Here is a 15,936-nt window from a genome sequence, read left to right on the forward strand (position 1 = left end):
CACAACAATTCTTCAGACTCCCATCGTCCTGTTAATAACACGGCTCTTCCCCTCCTGTCCTCCCTCCCGGTGATCCTAGTGCTCGCACTTGCTGCCGATGCTCCTTTATAAACAGCCACTCCAGTGGGTGTTTAGGCCCATTATGTCTTCCCGCAGGTTGGCTCTGACTCTCTTAGCTCATCTTCTTCCGTCAACTTGAGAGTATTAACCTCGCAATATCTCGGCATTGATCCGGCGTCCACTCAGACTCGCTTCCTCTCCCTTGTCACTCGTCCTCATACACTATCTTTCCGGACTAAGGCTCAAACCTTGTCGACTAGGCCGCATTTTTCCTTGCCTCTGCCGAGTGTCTGTCCTTCCCTTCAACCTCTTTCTCATCCATTATTCCTTTCTCGTTCTTCCTTCCCTCAGCCTCTTTCTCCCTTTCTATTCTACTCTCCTCGCTCTCCGCCCTCGACTCACCTAACCACTTTCCGACTGTATTTGGGCGGGATTGCTCTTCTTTGTGCTCCCCACCCCACCCCTTCCGCATATCTTGCCTTTTTGACTGCTGGATTTTTGCCGCGTCGACCTCCAGCCAACAAACCAGGCGCTAAGACCCGCACAACTGAGCATCCTGGCGCGTGCCTTGTCCGAGATATAGTCCATCATATCGTCCACTCCGCTGCCCACGGCATCTTCCTCACTTCTTGGTTACGACTATCCCCTCAACCCTCGACTTTTGCTGACCTATCTTTTGTTTGTTTTCGGTCGCTGGGCAAACTCGCTACCAATATCGATCCCTCTGTAAAGTCTACTGCGAGAAACTCTTACTCCATTCTGTTTGGTGCCGAGACGTCCCTCAGCTACTTAGGTGCGTGGGAGTTGTCGTCGTTGCAGCCCTACCAAAGGCCCAACTCCTCCCCCGGTCGCCATGCGATAAAGTAGGGCTTACCGCACCTGGTCTTCCACCGCTCGCCGCCTCTCAACTCGTCATGTCGACAGTTGAGAGCCCTCCAATCGCGACAGCACCTCCAGGGCCCCAGTCCACCGAGCACTCCAACGCAGCAGCACATGCACAGAGTGATGCACCGTCGAGCGCACTCGGGAGAGGTAGTCGGAGTGTAGAAGTGTCGCCTGGACCCGAGACTGCACCCGCACCCACGCCCACACCAGCCCTTGACACGCCCCAATCTCAGCCTATGACTGCGACCGCGTCCACTTCCTCGTTACAACCACCACCCGAAAATGGCGACAATTCTACCTCCGGCCCTTATGGCACTCGCTCGAGAAATCGGACAGGAGGGAGTCGCCCAAACTACGCCGAGGACAGGGAATTGGATCTCGAAATAGAGGCATTGTCCAAACCGAGTCGTTCGAGTAAGCGATCTTCCGCCGCAGCGAGCGAACAACAACAGCCTTCGAGTACGAATTTTGCCTCCGTCAACAACACTCAGCCCGAAAAGCCCGCCGAAATCACTCCTGCGGCCAATGCATCCACACCCACGCCCGCTGCGGCTCCTGCGCCTTCGAAGAAAAGAAAACATCCCGGAAGTAGCCATACCGTGGCCGCAACCTCAACCATGGGAACCAATTCGCGCGCGAGACCCGTCGCCTCGGTCCCCTTCAAGGGCTATGTCGAAACAAACATGATGAGTTTCAAACGTTGTGGTTACAGGTTGAATGCAAAAAACCAACTTGTCGCCGACGATGGCACCGCCGTTCAAGCCAACGGTACTTCTGCTTCCCTAAATTGAAGTATCTCTTCTATCTTCTGTACTAATTCTTGACATATAGACCATGTCTACCTCATCTGCGAGCCTCCGGGAGAACCCTACTACCTTGCCCGAATCATGGAATTCCTACACGCGAAGAACGACCCCGAAGGTCCCATCGATGCCATCCGAGTCAACTGGTACTACCGCCCGAAAGACATTCTGCGACGAGTCCAAGATACGCGGGTTGTCTTTGCGTCGATGCACTCTGACACCTGTCCCCTCACCTCGATGCGCGGAAAGTGCAACATCCGCCATCTCTCAGAAATATCGAACATGGATGAATATCGTGGCCAGCAAGATTCGTTTTGGTTTGACAAACTGTATGATCGATACATGCACCGGTATTACGAGGTAATTCCAACCAGCAAGGTTGTCAACGTTCCTCAGCATGTCAAGACTGTTCTGGACCAACGCTGGAAATTCGTCTTGGTGGAAATTGGCCGCGGGCGTGAGCTCACCAGTGAGAGCAAAAAGTGTACAAAATGTGAACAGTTTGCCAGTAACCACGACTCGGTAGACTGTGCAGTTTGCAAGCGGACATACCACATGCAGTGCGTCCGGCCACCACTCTTGAAAAAGCCTGCTCGAGGCTTTGCCTGGGCCTGTGCCCATTGCAGCCGGGCACAGGAAATCAAGATGGACCACCGGAACACCCCCGCGGGCTCAGAAGCCGGCCATGGGGAGGACGACGATCCCATGGATGAGGACGAAGATGATAATCAACCCAAGAGTCGGGGCACCCGTGAGAGCAGCATCGCACCCGAGCCTCATCCAGCGCCCACTAAGGAACAGATCGCCCAGGCCAATTTGTGGCCGTGGCGCTACCTGGGTGTTCATTCACGCGTGGAGGATGCACTGGACTATGACGACCGGATATATCCTCGAGCAAGTTCCAGGCTGGGTCCCCGCCACCAAGCCAACGTCAACGTGTGGCATGGGCGCCCAGTCGAATTGGTGAAGCCTGCGGAGATCAAACGGAAATACCTAAAACACGCCCACCACATCAAAGGTGGTAAAGGGTCGAAGGATACCGGTACCGATACCGATAGAGATCAGAAACTGAAACGCCCTAAGTGGGTGATTGACGAACCGATCGGCTATATCCCTCGAGGGCAAGATGAGCCGGTCGAAATCAAGGGCAAAAAGGAACATACAGCCCAACTGCTTTTCAAGATGCCAGAACCAGGAGAGTTGTCAGAAAGAGGCGGTGATGACGCCACAGAACCAATGGATGCAGAACATTTGGTGGATGACTACATGGCGAAGGTCAAACCAATTGCAGCCAAGTACAACCTGCTCGATTCATCTGTTGACTTTCTCACCAAAGCAATCGAGAAGCTCCAAGAGAATAATTACAATGTCGAGAAAGCGTTAAAGGCCATGGCGGAACTCAGCGTAAGGGGTGACTTGAAACAACCCGAGCTCTCCCGTGATGAAATCAAGCGGTTTGAAGAAGGTGTGGCTAAATATGGAAGTGAGCTTCATGCCGTTACTCGTCATGTTGGGAATGTCAAGGAATCTCGGATTGTACGCTTCTACTATATGTGGAAGAAGACCGACAGGGGCCGACAGATCTGGGGCAATTTCGAGGGGCGTCGTTCGAAAAAGGAATCTAAACGAGCGGACAAAGAGGGCAACGTGCCCAAACTCCTGGACGATGTTGCCGATGACCAGGATGATTCTGCCTTCGATGATGAGAAGGCAGTGCAAAAGAAACGAGGCTTTGTGTGCAAATTTTGTGGGACTCACCATTCACGACAATGGCGCCGTGCCCCGGGGACCCCCCCTGGCACATTGGTACCCAAGGATCCCTCTGCGAAAAACAACAAAGACAAGAGTGGATGGCTCACTCTGGCGCTATGTGGTCGATGTGCCTATCTTTGGCGCAAATATGCCGTCCAGTACGAGGACATTGAGGAAATCTCAAAGAAGATCGCATCTTCAGGGAGCCGCGCTGCTAAACGGAAGGTGGATGAAGAACTCTTGCGTCTTATCCTTGAAGCGCATCAAATGTCGGGCGATCCCATTCCACCACGAGCTGTGGATGAGGTCAATAAGGCTGGCCTGGAAGTGCCGCAGAACATCATACAACCAGAGGAACCTCCTAAGAAGAAGGGCAAGCTCGACAAGGATGCCACACAATCCACTCCCGATGTTATCCCTGAGAAGAAGAAGGCGCCCGAAAAGCCACCCGAACCCGCCGCGATCGAGCCGGATCCCCCAAGGGTCAAGGTTCACCCCTGTGCCGTATGTCGGGTTATCGACGCTCCTGGCCTCGAATTACTCAAGTGTCGTGATTGTAGGCTTCATGTACATGGCGCATGCTACGGGGTCGGGAAAAAGACAAACACCAAACCATGGTTCTGCGACATGTGCAGGAATGACCACAACTTGCAAGTCTCAACAACCTACGAATGCGTTCTCTGTCCTGTAAAGTACACAGCTCAGGAGCTGATGGAGCCTCTGAGATCGACCCATAAGAAGAAGAGCGATCGGGAACGTGAAAAGGAACGTATCGAACGAGAGATCATACAAGAAGCCAGCCGCAGGTGGCGGATGGAACAAGAAGCAGCAGGGCGTCCTGTCAACCCTCGTGAAGCTCTCAAGAGGACGGCTTGGAACAACTGGATTCACATCACTTGCGCCCTCTGGACTAAAGAGATTAAATTTGGCAACTCGGAACTGCTTGACGATGCAGAAGGTGTGGGTTTCATTCCTCCCGATCGATTTGAGCCGCCTTGCAAGCTATGCAAAGTACCTGGCATGCCAACGGTGAAATGTCACATGCCCAGTTGCAATGCCTACTTCCACGTTGGCTGCGCACATCAAGCAGAATACATTTTTGGCTTCGACGTGCAACCGGTCAAGAGCAGCAGACGCGACACGGCCAATATCATGAAATTGGGTTCGGAAACTGGTATTGTTACTGCGGCGATCTGGTGCCCGTCTCATGTTCCTACCACTTGGGTGCACAACATGCTCGATCCGACAGATGCAGGGTTGACAGCCATGCAGTTGTTCGCCCGTACCTATAAGCAGGTGGACAATTCTGTTACCGGAACCGTCCGACGCGCTGCGCAATTTGCCACTAATTTTGCGAGCTCTGCGCCGGCGGTCCAGCCTCCTCAGCGGCGGGAAAGTATTGTCAACGGGACACCGAACGGCATCATCACTCATACCGAGAGAAATGGGGTTACGAGCCTTCGAGGATCGCCAGCACCCGCTGGCGCCACAGAGTCCCAGGTAGACTCAGACGCAGCACCAGCTGAAGTACCGGCAAATGAAAGCTCAAGGACACGAAGCAGCGGTCAGAGGAAATGCTGTTCTTGTTTGGTTGATGTCAGCCCTAGATGGTGGCCACTTCAACAAGAACGATCGCAAGCCCCTAACGGCACACCAATGGACTTCACGGCAGACCAAGCTCACGTGAATGGTGCCCGAGATGCTGTTGTAACCAACGGCGCCATCAAAGCTGAACCGACTGAGGGCGCGACTTCCGCAGCAATCGCTGGCGGCAAGGACCGCACCATGTATCAGTGTCACAAGTGCCATGTCCTCAAGCGAACTCCCCCTTCGTCGCCGTCGCAAGTGAAGCTTCGTGAAAAGCCTGTCCCGCTCGATCCAACGCCACCAGAGCCATTCAAACGTCAATCACCATTCCCTCCTGCTCCCCCGAGTATCTATGGAATGAACAGACCGCCGATCGAAGGAGCACCGCATTCTCATCCTCACCCCCTTCCAGGTCCAGTATCCCATTATCCGCCGTGGCAGAGCGCTCCTCCCCCCCAATGGTCCTCACCGGGAGTACGAGTAGCCCGTCACCCTTCTCCTCCAGCTCCGCCACTTTATGGTCAACCTTTGTACCGGCCGCCTCCCCCTCCACCGCCTCCAGCTCCACCGCCACCTACAGGTCCCGAATACAATCAATCGCCCTACGGTCGGCCAGCGCACCCCTCGCCATATACCAGCGTACCACCTCCCCCACCATCTGTTCCAGGTCTGGTGCCTCAGCATTCCCCCCCTCCTGCGCCTGCTTATGGTCATCACCCCCCACCGCCGCCTCCTCATCATTCTCATCATGCTCATCACACCATTCCACCTCCTACGGCTCCATCACAAGTGTCACGTCCTCCATCACCCCCACGATTCAGCTCCGACCGACCTCCTATTCCTCCACCCCACCTTGGACTAGGACCTTCGAGTCTATTGTCGCGGGGATACCCTGAACCAAGCCGTCAATCAACTCTCGATTCGCCTGTGAATGGATACGCGGCTCCTCATTCGACTGCTCCGAGAATGTTTGCCCAAGGTCCCCCACCCCCCGTGCCGCCTCCAGTCATGAGACAGTCCCCGTCGGCACAATCCCTGGCGCAAATTGCCCAGGCGGCCGGGGATCAGTCAGTGGGAAGACCACACTCTAGACAGGCGAGTGTTGAGATGACCAACACACCGCGGTTTGGACCTAGACCGGTCACCGGGAGCCCCCAACAGAGACCACTTACTCCCTCTGCGCCGCCTGCTTTCACCAGAGACGATAGGAGAGATAATTTGGGAGCGAGTGCGAGTCCAAGTGTGAAGAATCTGCTTTCATAGGAAGAAGAAGATAGCCATGAAAAGAAGAAAAGGAAGAGTGCCAGGAATCAAAAGGATGGTTGGTGGAGCGTTTTGATGAATCCCAACAACGATTGATGGACAAGTGTGTGTGATATTGATTTATTTGCGTGAAGCTCTCTGGACTGCTAGCAGGTTAACCATGGGTGCGTTGGGTGACCAGCGAGGGAAAACTATGTTTCTTTCTTGTTTCTTGTCCAGAAAGTGGGTTTTCAAAATTGCATTGTATTATACACATACTCCCTGGCCCTGGCTGAGAAGCATGCCAGGGGGTTTTTTTTTCCCCTCAGAGGAGCTGCATAGCTCAGCTCTGCGTGGAGAGAAAAGAGTCTCGGATACCTATTGCGTTGCGTTGCAGCACGAGCACAAACAGAAAAGCAGAAGCAAGAGCAAATCCTAGCGTTTATTGTCCATGTCCAAACCACATTCATACAACACAACACAGCGCCAACACACGCTCCATCATGCATGGTGTTTAGCGCCATACTCTTGCTGGAACCTTTGCCCGTGTTTGTTTGCTGTTTATTCAGCACCTAACGGTGATGACTATGACTATGCTATGAAAGACGAAAGACGAAAGGACGAAAGGACGAAAGACAATGGATGAGAGAGGGTGAATAAGAAGAGTGGTGTCGAGGGCAGAAAACCCTCCAGAAGATAGATAGGAAGATGGAACAAATTCTACGCGAGAAATGAGGCTTTCGGCCTTTTTTCTTTTTCAGAGGGTCAAATCTTGATTGATTGATCGAGTTGATACACTCAGTGGGAGTGTCTGGGTTGGATTCTCTGTTCTGATTCTCGTGGTCCATGCCACTCTTTGCGGCCCAGGCAAGACGCGATCGAGGTCGGAATACCTAGGTACCTAGCTCGCTAGATACATAAGTATCTCGAGGCCGAGCGAACTAATTCCAACGACTTGGCTGCCATGTCCTTGGCCAGGGTGCTAGGTCACAGGTACAGGACTCGTAGCTCGTAGCGCTGTGATATCCACGCAGATTGGGGGCATGGGAGTCAATGGGATCGTGCGATATAGCCTGATATCCAATCCGCGCAGCGCCTTGCTGTCGCCGCAGAAAAGCAATGCAGTGCTGAGACATTGCTCTGGAGAACGCACATACAGAGCGCGGCGTAAATATCGCATGTACTTTTCTGGTGACCCTGCACATGGCTGGCTTCTCCAATGCCAAAAATCAGGTAGCTTGGATGCCTCCTTAGGGCATAAGGGTGACTCACACGACGTTCTGGGGCGTACAGGCACCGTTCAGCCCCTGGTCAACCTAGAAACCGATGTCACCACTGCCCGGGCAAGATACCAATTGCGGTGAGTACCATCGCGGTCATCATTCCTCATCCTCCTCGTCATCGTCGTCAATAACTCTCCGCTTCTTGCGGACTGCAGGATTTCCCACAGCCTGTCTGCTCTCTCCAATCTCACCATCCTCTTCACCCTCGGCGTCTTCGTCATCGTCTCGCGATGTCCGTTTGGGGGTCCGGTCTCGATCCCTGGCACCGCCACGAGTGCGATTTTCGATCACCGTCTCACGTCCCTCGATCTCCAAGTCATCCACATCCGGATCCTCGTCGGCTTCAGCTTCCTCCTCGGCTTCATCCTCATAAATCTCAGGTTCCTCGTCGCTTGCAGCAAGGAAATCATCTTCGCGATCATATTCGTCTTCCCTGCCTCTCCGGCGGAAGGTTTCCTCGTCTTCATCGTCCGAGTAGATGTCCCCGCGACGATTCGGCCTGCGTCGCTTAGTTGTCGCCTTCTTTCCTCTTGCAGTAGGCATGCCGTCATCGTCTTCCAGTCCGGCAATCGAGAGACCTGTACCGCCCATTGAACGACCAAGTCCAGATTTCCCCAACACCCGGTCCCTGCGCATGAACTGCCGGTCTTGAGCAGCCTCTCTGCGACGGTCCGCCCTAGCCCGCTCCTTTTCGAACATTTCGGCAGCCTTCTTTGCAAGTTCTGGGTCTTCTTTGACAGACTTGAAGGTGGTAGGGGATTCGTGCATTTGCGTCGTGGCAGCAATCGATTGTCGCAGTTTCATTTCCGCCTCGTCTGCCTGGTCACCTGCGGGCTGGATCTTCATAGACGCGTCGAAAGGGGCGACGATTTGGAGATCTATTCCTGCCGCGGCGTGAGGTGCTGCCAAAAAGTGGTTTGTTTCTTTTGTAGGATCGTAGTCCTGGTGTTGCGATCCAGAAAGCTTCTTAGGCCAACCTTGTCGCATGGCGGTAGTGGAGATACGGTAATGGTCTTGGGGTTTAGAGGCGATTTGCATAGTGAAGCTGCCGTCCGACCAGCGAACTATGCGTGTGTTTGATTGTATGAGTTCAGGATTTTTGGGATCGCGGCGCCAGAAAATGGACGTGTTGGCCGTAGAGAATGGCGAGAATTTGATGGTAGAGTCAACCGTAGGATCACGGCCATCATGGGGCCTGGTGGGCGGTTCGTAGCTCGAGGGATCAAAGTTTCTGTGCTTGATACCTAGGAAATTCGGGATGTTCAGGAGGTACAATTCATCCCCCTCAGGCGGTTTCACTCGCGCAATGTCCACATCCAAAAGTTTGAGTTGTTTTTCTTCACCATAGTCTCCCTCTTCGATTTCGACGGTTGCGGCGAGTCGATCATTCCGGCCTTCATCATCACCGGAGTCGAGCTCTGAGTCGTCAAGTTTCCTATGGAGGCTGCTTACAGGTTAGTAAGAGTTTCAAGAGGCCAATATGAGGACCATACTCATTCTGCTGCTCCGGCTCGTCGTCGTCGTCTCCAAATAAATCTCCGTCGCCGTCGGATGCGGGATTGCTGATGTGGTCTTGAACACTATCTTCCTCAACAGTACTGCCACGAGGAGCAGACTCAACCTCAGCAGACATTTCGGCTGCTGGCTGCGCGCTCTACACTTTCAAGCGCAGACACATAGAGGGTGAGCTAAAACCAGATCCGGATCGTTCCTTGGAAACTCATAAAGTCCTTTGCGAAGAGAGCAGCACAGGATGTGATCGTCATTCAATGTCACAGTGTCAAAGACGAAGAAATGAAGTTTTGGGGTTGTGAATGGTCTTGTTCAAGACAATTGCAAGACGACAGTTCGAGATCGGGAGAGTCCACAAAGGGCTAGCGTTAAACTCACGTGCCCCTCCCTCGGCTGAGTTGCGTTATGGGGAATTATTTGTTTCAATGAGAGGCTCCTTCTCGCTGTCGACGAGTCAGTTTGGTTACTCCTTTTCACCACTTCACCACGTCGATGACAAGCGATTGCGTTGTGAACAATTCAGAGTATTGTCCGACCCTTTACGGGTCTATTTCAACGTTATGGCGACCTTCTTTCAGAGTGTGTAAGTTTACCCCGCGTCTTCATGCTACCATGATTTTCATTTCACTTTCACCGCCGACACGAAGTGTCTCTATCTTGTCCTTACGACCTCCTTCGCGCTCAAGATGGGTAAATTCAGATGGAAAATCTGTTTAAGAGGCCTCAAGCGGCCTATCAGTCCTACAAAGCATGCCGCAGTTGCTGACCCGTCTCCCAGTCGTCAAGGTTTCACTCGAGGCAACACCAAATCCAACCAAAATCTAAAGGCGCAGTACAACAACGGCCAATCCCAATCTCCGATCGCACAGCAAGCACAGCAAGCACCTCCCCTTCCTGCTCTGACCAATTCGCCATCTATCTCCTCCACCTTCAGTGAACAGAGTGGTTATATCGAGCAAGAGCCCAAGAAATTCCTGAATGAGAAATATGCCAAGTGCTCCGTCAAGGGGAACTTCCTCACGCTCGCTGCACAGCCGAAGAATGTCGAACTTGGAGAATGGCTGGCCCATCAATGTGGGTGAAAATCCAATTCTACAATCTTGATGAACAGAGTCTCATTTCTTCCAGTGGTCGAGATGAACCGACTCCTCACTGGGATGATCCAGGTCATTCAGGAGGTTGACACCAACACGGGAGTTCCACTTTGCAACGAACAACAATGTCCTACAATGTCTGCTGGGCGGTATGTTTGAACCCTTATCAAGCAGCAAACGTTCATCGATTGACTCTTCCCAGTCTCACTTACACCTGGCTCGAAAATGGTCGGCCAGCCAAGATCCCTGCGCCCCAGTACATTGTCCGAGTCCAGCGCTGGATTGTTGGAAAAATCCATGATGAGAAAACCTTCCCTACCGCGCCTCCACCGACCGTGGACCAGACCTCGTACATGTCCGGTGACACTGGGACGATTACACCCTCGGGCACGACGCCAATTGCTGCACCGCCTACCAATCTCAACCAGTCCTTGACCTCTCTTGCTGGCAACCAAGACGAATGGATTGGCAAGTCATCAGGCTTCCCTCCACACTTCCACTCCGACGTCAAGGCTATCATCAAACAAATGTTCCGCTGCTATGCGCACCTCTATCACTGTCACTTCACCGATCCCTTCTGGCACATTGGGCGTCATGCGGAATTGAACAGCTGCTTCGTCCACTTCTGCACGGTCGCAATGTACTACGACCTGATCAGCAAGAAAGACATGGAGCCATTGCAGGGACTTATTGATATATTTGTGGCGCAGGGCGTCATTCCCAAGGAAGCCGTGCAGCAGCACGTTTCCTAAGGGATTTGTGGAAACGATTGATCACTTTTGTAGCAATGAGATGGCGATGCGGCATTGTCCACGGCGCGTTATGAATGAACAGTTGATGCATTTAGCGATCTGGCGTCCGGCGAACGCAGACGAACATGGCAGTGAAGTTGCCGATGCAGAGTGCATATGAGCTTTGAATGAATGGCATTTCCTTCCCAGGGCAAGGCCCCTGGCTTGACGCGACAAAACTTTCTCTGAGCTTCATTTGTTGCTGATCTATCCCTTGCTACGCGTTGCTGACTTGATATTGGCAGGCACCGCAACAGCAATGCCGAATGGGGGTCAAGGATTGAATTGACAAAGTCAACTGACTGATGAAATGTGCTCGGCGCCCTGGTGTACATTCGGGACAATGAAGAACGCAATGTAGTGACGGTCGTGTCACTGAGAGCTTCTTCAAATGCCTTCTCATACTTGTTACCTGCTGAGGCTGGCAAGGCTGGCAAATACTCCCTCAACTGATGTTATGCATCGGTTGTGTTCTCGTAACCCACCCTCGGGTTTCGGTTCCTCGGCTGACAATGGCAGACATGAGCTTGACGCTGAGGGCTTTCACGAGGATGCTTCCGGCTTGGGTGTCTAGAAAGGGCAACCTGGTCCCAATGAAGAGAAGTTCACAGCTCACGCCCCACACGATGCTGCGCCCACACCAGTTGTTGTATCCTCAACGCTATTTTCTCTACGCTAAGGAGGTCCAACTTGTGTGTTCCACGCTCCATGATCTTTGACTCTTGATTGCTTTGACTTCACAACACAGCACCATGACTGCTGGAGTCAGAAGGCCTTTTGTCATGGAGGGCACCATCCCAACTGAGACCGAAAATATCGTATAGAGGACACGTGACAACGACATTACAAGGCAGACACCAAATGGCAACACCTGACGTGGTTTACCAAAAGGTGTTCAGCTCATGCAGCCTGATATGTAACTACCAATGGCATTGGCGAGACTCAGCCTCACCAAGCTTCGTGTTCAAGAACTCACCTGGTTTCCCACGAATCTCCTCGAGCCCAATCTTGGCTAGGACAAGGCCAAGCCAGCGACGACCTCTTGGCTATACCACCACGTCGCCGCCCCAACTTGGCATGTAGTCCGTGGCTTGGGACTTCTCGATGCCTGGTGAGAGTGAGGGACATATATATGGATGGACGGATGGGAGGATGAATGGCAGAAGATCCAACGCAGCATCTTGCTGAAGCCTGTTCACCCACCATCATGAGCCCCATAGCGACCAGCCTGACACTTTTCGCGACCTTTTTGCTGGTCCATTGCTCGCCCACTCCGTTGCGCAGGAGCGAGGCTGAGGCTTTGGTTTCTCGCAGCTTCCCAGTCGCCCCTCACACCCTGCCATTGAAGACTGTACAACGAGGCTCTCATAGCTCCAAGCTTCGGCGCCAATCAGAAATTCTCATAGATCCAGGGTATGAGAGCCACTTCTTGATTGAGGTGTCTTTGGGAGGTCAGTCTGTCGGTCTCCTCGTCGATACCGGGAGCTCCGACACCTGGGCCGTCACGACTGGCTTTGACTGCGACCCGCAGTTTGACTGTGCCTTTGGCGATGCCATCACAGTGAACAAGGCCTTTGAGCTCTATACAGACGCTGAATTCCTCATCAACTATGTCGACGGCTCCTACGCGAGTGGCCCATTGGCCAATACGAGCGTGGATATTGCCGGCATCACTGTGGAAGAGCAAACCATCGGCCTCGCCACCAAGGTAAGATCCCTGCATTGTCCAGATAGCTACCGCAGCTGAAACAATAGCCAGGTTGGTATCGTCGGGGACGGCGCAATGACTGGCCTCATCGGCCTGGCGTACCCATGTCTCACTTCGGCGGTCGAGGGTGGACAACCAGTGATATACTCGTCGATCATCAACACCATCTTCTACGAAGAGCTGACCGAGCCGCTCTTCTCCATGGCCATCTCTCGCGACGCCTCTGAGACTGGATACGGCGGCTTTCTGACCATCGGGGGCATTCCCGACACCGAGGATCCGCGGATCAACGCCGTGGGAGACTTTGGCTCCGCCCCGGTCGAGCTCAACCCCGAGATCCCATCCTGTGGCGACTACTTTACCCACTACACGATCGTGCCCGACGGGGTAGCCTGGGCCGACGGCGCGGGAAACTTCGCCGATGAGGACGCCACGCCGGCGTACTACGTGGTCGACTCGGGGGCGACGCTGTCGCGGTTCCCGCCCGCCATCGCAAAGGCCGTCAACGCCCTCTTCGACCCGCCCGCCACCCTCAATTCGCAGGGCCTCTACGTTGTGTCCTGCGACGCCACCCTGCCCCAGCTGTCCCTGTTCGTCGGCGGCGTCGAGCTCCCCATCAACCCGCTCGACCTGGTCTGGTTCTCCGGCACGACCTGCGTCTCGGGCGTGCAGAGCATTCGGGGAGACACCGTCGTCGGCGTCATCGGCGACAGCCTCATGCGGAGCATGCTCGTCGTCTTTGACTGGGGCGAGAAGATGGTCCATTTCGCAAGTCGACCCGTGTATGATTCGTAAGAAACGGTTCGGCGGGGTTCGGTGGTTTCGTTTCTGCAGGTGATGACGCCCCGTGCTCTGCCAGAGTTTGTTCCAGGCAAAACGGGCTTTCTTTTGTGCCGTTGAAGTACTGCTTGCACCATATGGTTGACATATCAGAGCTTAATAACATGAAAGCGAGGGATGTGTCTATGTAAAGCAAGAAACGGGGCCATTTGTGTCTAGCATCGGCAGTTGTAATGAGTGATGGGTAATTTTTATCACACGCACTGCAAAATAGGTCGCAAATAAATAATATATGTAAACTGAAGATCATTTATGGCTGCTTTGTTTAAACAGCTTCTTTGGCCCGCGGCTATTTTATCTCTTGTCTATCTCAGATCAACACCTGAGTGTCTCCCTGCCTGATGATATACTTGCCGAAACACTCTTCGCTGGTCAACATGTCCAGTTCGCTTTCCATGACGCTGACAATGACCTCTGCCGCCCCGTCTGGCAACTTGGGCATGACGCAATTGACGCCCGGCTCGCCGGGGTATCTGTACCTGGCGGGCGCACCTCCGAACGCGGCGCCCCAGTCCTGTTGATAGAGCGCCGAGCTCGTCCAGTCCGTGCCCATGGCCACGCCGGTCGACGAGTAACTGCCCAGAAAGGCCCAGTCGATCCACCTCCTGTTCGTCTCGGCCATGACGCTGCGCGCGAGCGTGGGGTTGACGGCCGTGATGGCGCGACGAACCGCGCTGGCGGCTTCCTGCAGGCCGGAGCGGGGGGCGAGGAGCGTGTCCAGATCGAGAGAGGCGGAGAGTTGGTAGACCACGTTGCCGATATACGATTGCGGGATATTCAGGTGGCGGCGGCCGTCTGATGGCATGAATAGGTTGGTCTTTGTGGACCCGGGCAGGTCCCGTGCTTCGGCACACCGTTGACGGCGTATCAGGGTGAGACTCCGCCATATCAGGGCAGATATTGCATCGTGTGTGGAAATTGGTGGTGCGTCCGGCCGTGTTGCGTCTGTTTTGAGCTGTGCTACACGAGTGGCCGGGATTTGGAATAGCACGGACACCTCCGGTGCCGTGGCCTGGAAAGGATGACTTGGGGGTAGTTCTGGCGCGTTGGTCATGTATCCCGGATGATCCTCTATCCTGAACGGGATCTCACTGGACATGCCGCGCATGATGCTGCGATCCAGCCCCATCTGCGTGGACGCGGCAGCCTGTGCGAGCACGTCATCCACAGCGCGCTCTTGGGCAAGCTTTGTGGCCTCGCTTAGTACGCGCATCAGCTCGTCGTTCGCGACCCCGTCACCCACGCAATGTGACATGGCCCACGTGAGGATAGTGCCTCCGTCGATCGTGCTGAACTGGACTTTGCAGGCGGCGAAAGGGCGGTCATTTCCAAGGTACTGAGGCACGGGCACAAGCGGGTCATAGGGCAGTTGGCTGACTGAGAAATTGGAGTTTTCAAGCTCTTCGAAAGAAGGCAATTCCGCCCGTAGGTCTTTTACCACCAGTTCAATGCCACAGTCAGGGCGGATGGTGCGCCAGTTCGGATCGGAGTTGGTGGCATTGACCTCTGCAGGTTGTAGAGGGGTGACCACGCCACCCAAAATCGCACATCGCAAGCCCAGAGCTTGTAAGCCTACCTTGAGCGCAGCCAGCTGAGCATCCCGCTGAGCAAGGGAAGCACAGCGAAATATTAGAAGGCGGCGGCTATAGTGAACCCTGGTCTGTCATCAGCTTTTAACAAAGTGGCCAGCAGAATTCTCCACGCTCAGCAAAGACGGTTACTCTTGCTGGGTACCGGTGGGACCTACAGATGGAGGGCATCAATGGCAGCGAGATCGACATGAAAGGATGGGACTGGGATCATGATACTGTCTGACATGACGGCGAAAGACCAGATGAGTTGTTGAGGGGAGAATTGAATTGTACTCGGTACTTGTCGCTATAGCATGAGAGGCAGTGGTGACGAGGCAGCATCGAGAAAACGAAGTGAGGTTGGACAAGGCTGAACTAAACCCTAAATGGCTGGCTGCCACGAGGCTGAGTCACGTTCTGCTCAGCCAGTTTGTTTTTCCGTTGAGCCATCAACATGGAATGGTCCTGATACCTCGCATTCATCAACACGGAACATGCGACATCTGTGTGGAATCAAATGTCGCGGCTCGCTGTATTCTCACATGTCAACGTCGAATATGTTCTGCCTGATCAACTCACAAGAATTGCGTTGGTCATGATCATTTGCAAGGCAACCAGTTTCTGGCAGCAATGCCTCTTTTTGGTATGGAGCAGCTTTCCAGTCATGCACCATCTCAATTGGTTCGAATGCTTGTATTCAACAAGCACCCCAAGGTGAGGATCCCAGTTTTAGGCGAGCCGACAGAAGCGAGGACGCGGGATGATGGCTACCCTAAGACGGGTGCGCTGAGCCAAACAGAGCCAGAGA

General features: G+C 53.8%; 5 protein-coding genes across 5 annotated transcripts; 3 read left to right on the plus strand and 2 right to left on the minus strand.

Annotated features, from left to right (window-relative positions):
• Positions 1–974: 974 nt before the first annotated feature.
• Z517_07728 (uncharacterized protein) lies at positions 975–6,350 on the plus strand (the record flags this gene model as incomplete). Its single annotated transcript, XM_013426249.1, has 2 exons — positions 975–1,713; positions 1,777–6,350. The coding sequence occupies 2 exons, from the start codon at positions 975–977 to the stop codon at positions 6,348–6,350; spliced, it is 5,313 nt and encodes a 1,770-aa protein (XP_013281703.1).
• Positions 6,351–7,708: 1,358 nt separating this feature from the next.
• Positions 7,709–9,245, minus strand: Z517_07729 (uncharacterized protein; the record flags this gene model as incomplete). Its single annotated transcript, XM_013426250.1, has 2 exons — positions 7,709–9,056; positions 9,106–9,245. 2 exons carry the CDS (start codon positions 9,243–9,245, stop codon positions 7,709–7,711), a joined length of 1,488 nt encoding a protein of 495 aa, XP_013281704.1.
• A 565-nt stretch (positions 9,246–9,810) lies between these two features.
• Positions 9,811–10,970, plus strand: Z517_07730 (uncharacterized protein; the record flags this gene model as incomplete). Its single annotated transcript, XM_013426251.1, has 3 exons — positions 9,811–10,198; positions 10,253–10,367; positions 10,421–10,970. The coding sequence occupies 3 exons, from the start codon at positions 9,811–9,813 to the stop codon at positions 10,968–10,970; spliced, it is 1,053 nt and encodes a 350-aa protein (XP_013281705.1).
• Positions 10,971–12,216: 1,246 nt separating this feature from the next.
• Positions 12,217–13,512, plus strand: Z517_07731 (uncharacterized protein; the record flags this gene model as incomplete). Its single annotated transcript, XM_013426252.1, has 2 exons — positions 12,217–12,717; positions 12,769–13,512. The coding sequence occupies 2 exons, from the start codon at positions 12,217–12,219 to the stop codon at positions 13,510–13,512; spliced, it is 1,245 nt and encodes a 414-aa protein (XP_013281706.1).
• A 355-nt stretch (positions 13,513–13,867) lies between these two features.
• Z517_07732 (uncharacterized protein) lies at positions 13,868–15,375 on the minus strand (the record flags this gene model as incomplete). The annotated part of the gene is made up of 2 exons (XM_013426253.1): positions 13,868–15,212; positions 15,305–15,375. 2 exons carry the CDS (start codon positions 15,373–15,375, stop codon positions 13,868–13,870), a joined length of 1,416 nt encoding a protein of 471 aa, XP_013281707.1.
• Positions 15,376–15,936: the final 561 nt, after the last annotated feature.

The sequence above is a fragment of the Fonsecaea pedrosoi genome (assembly GCF_000835455.1).
Source record: "Fonsecaea pedrosoi CBS 271.37 unplaced genomic scaffold supercont1.5, whole genome shotgun sequence".
Taxonomy (NCBI): domain Eukaryota; kingdom Fungi; phylum Ascomycota; class Eurotiomycetes; order Chaetothyriales; family Herpotrichiellaceae; genus Fonsecaea; species Fonsecaea pedrosoi.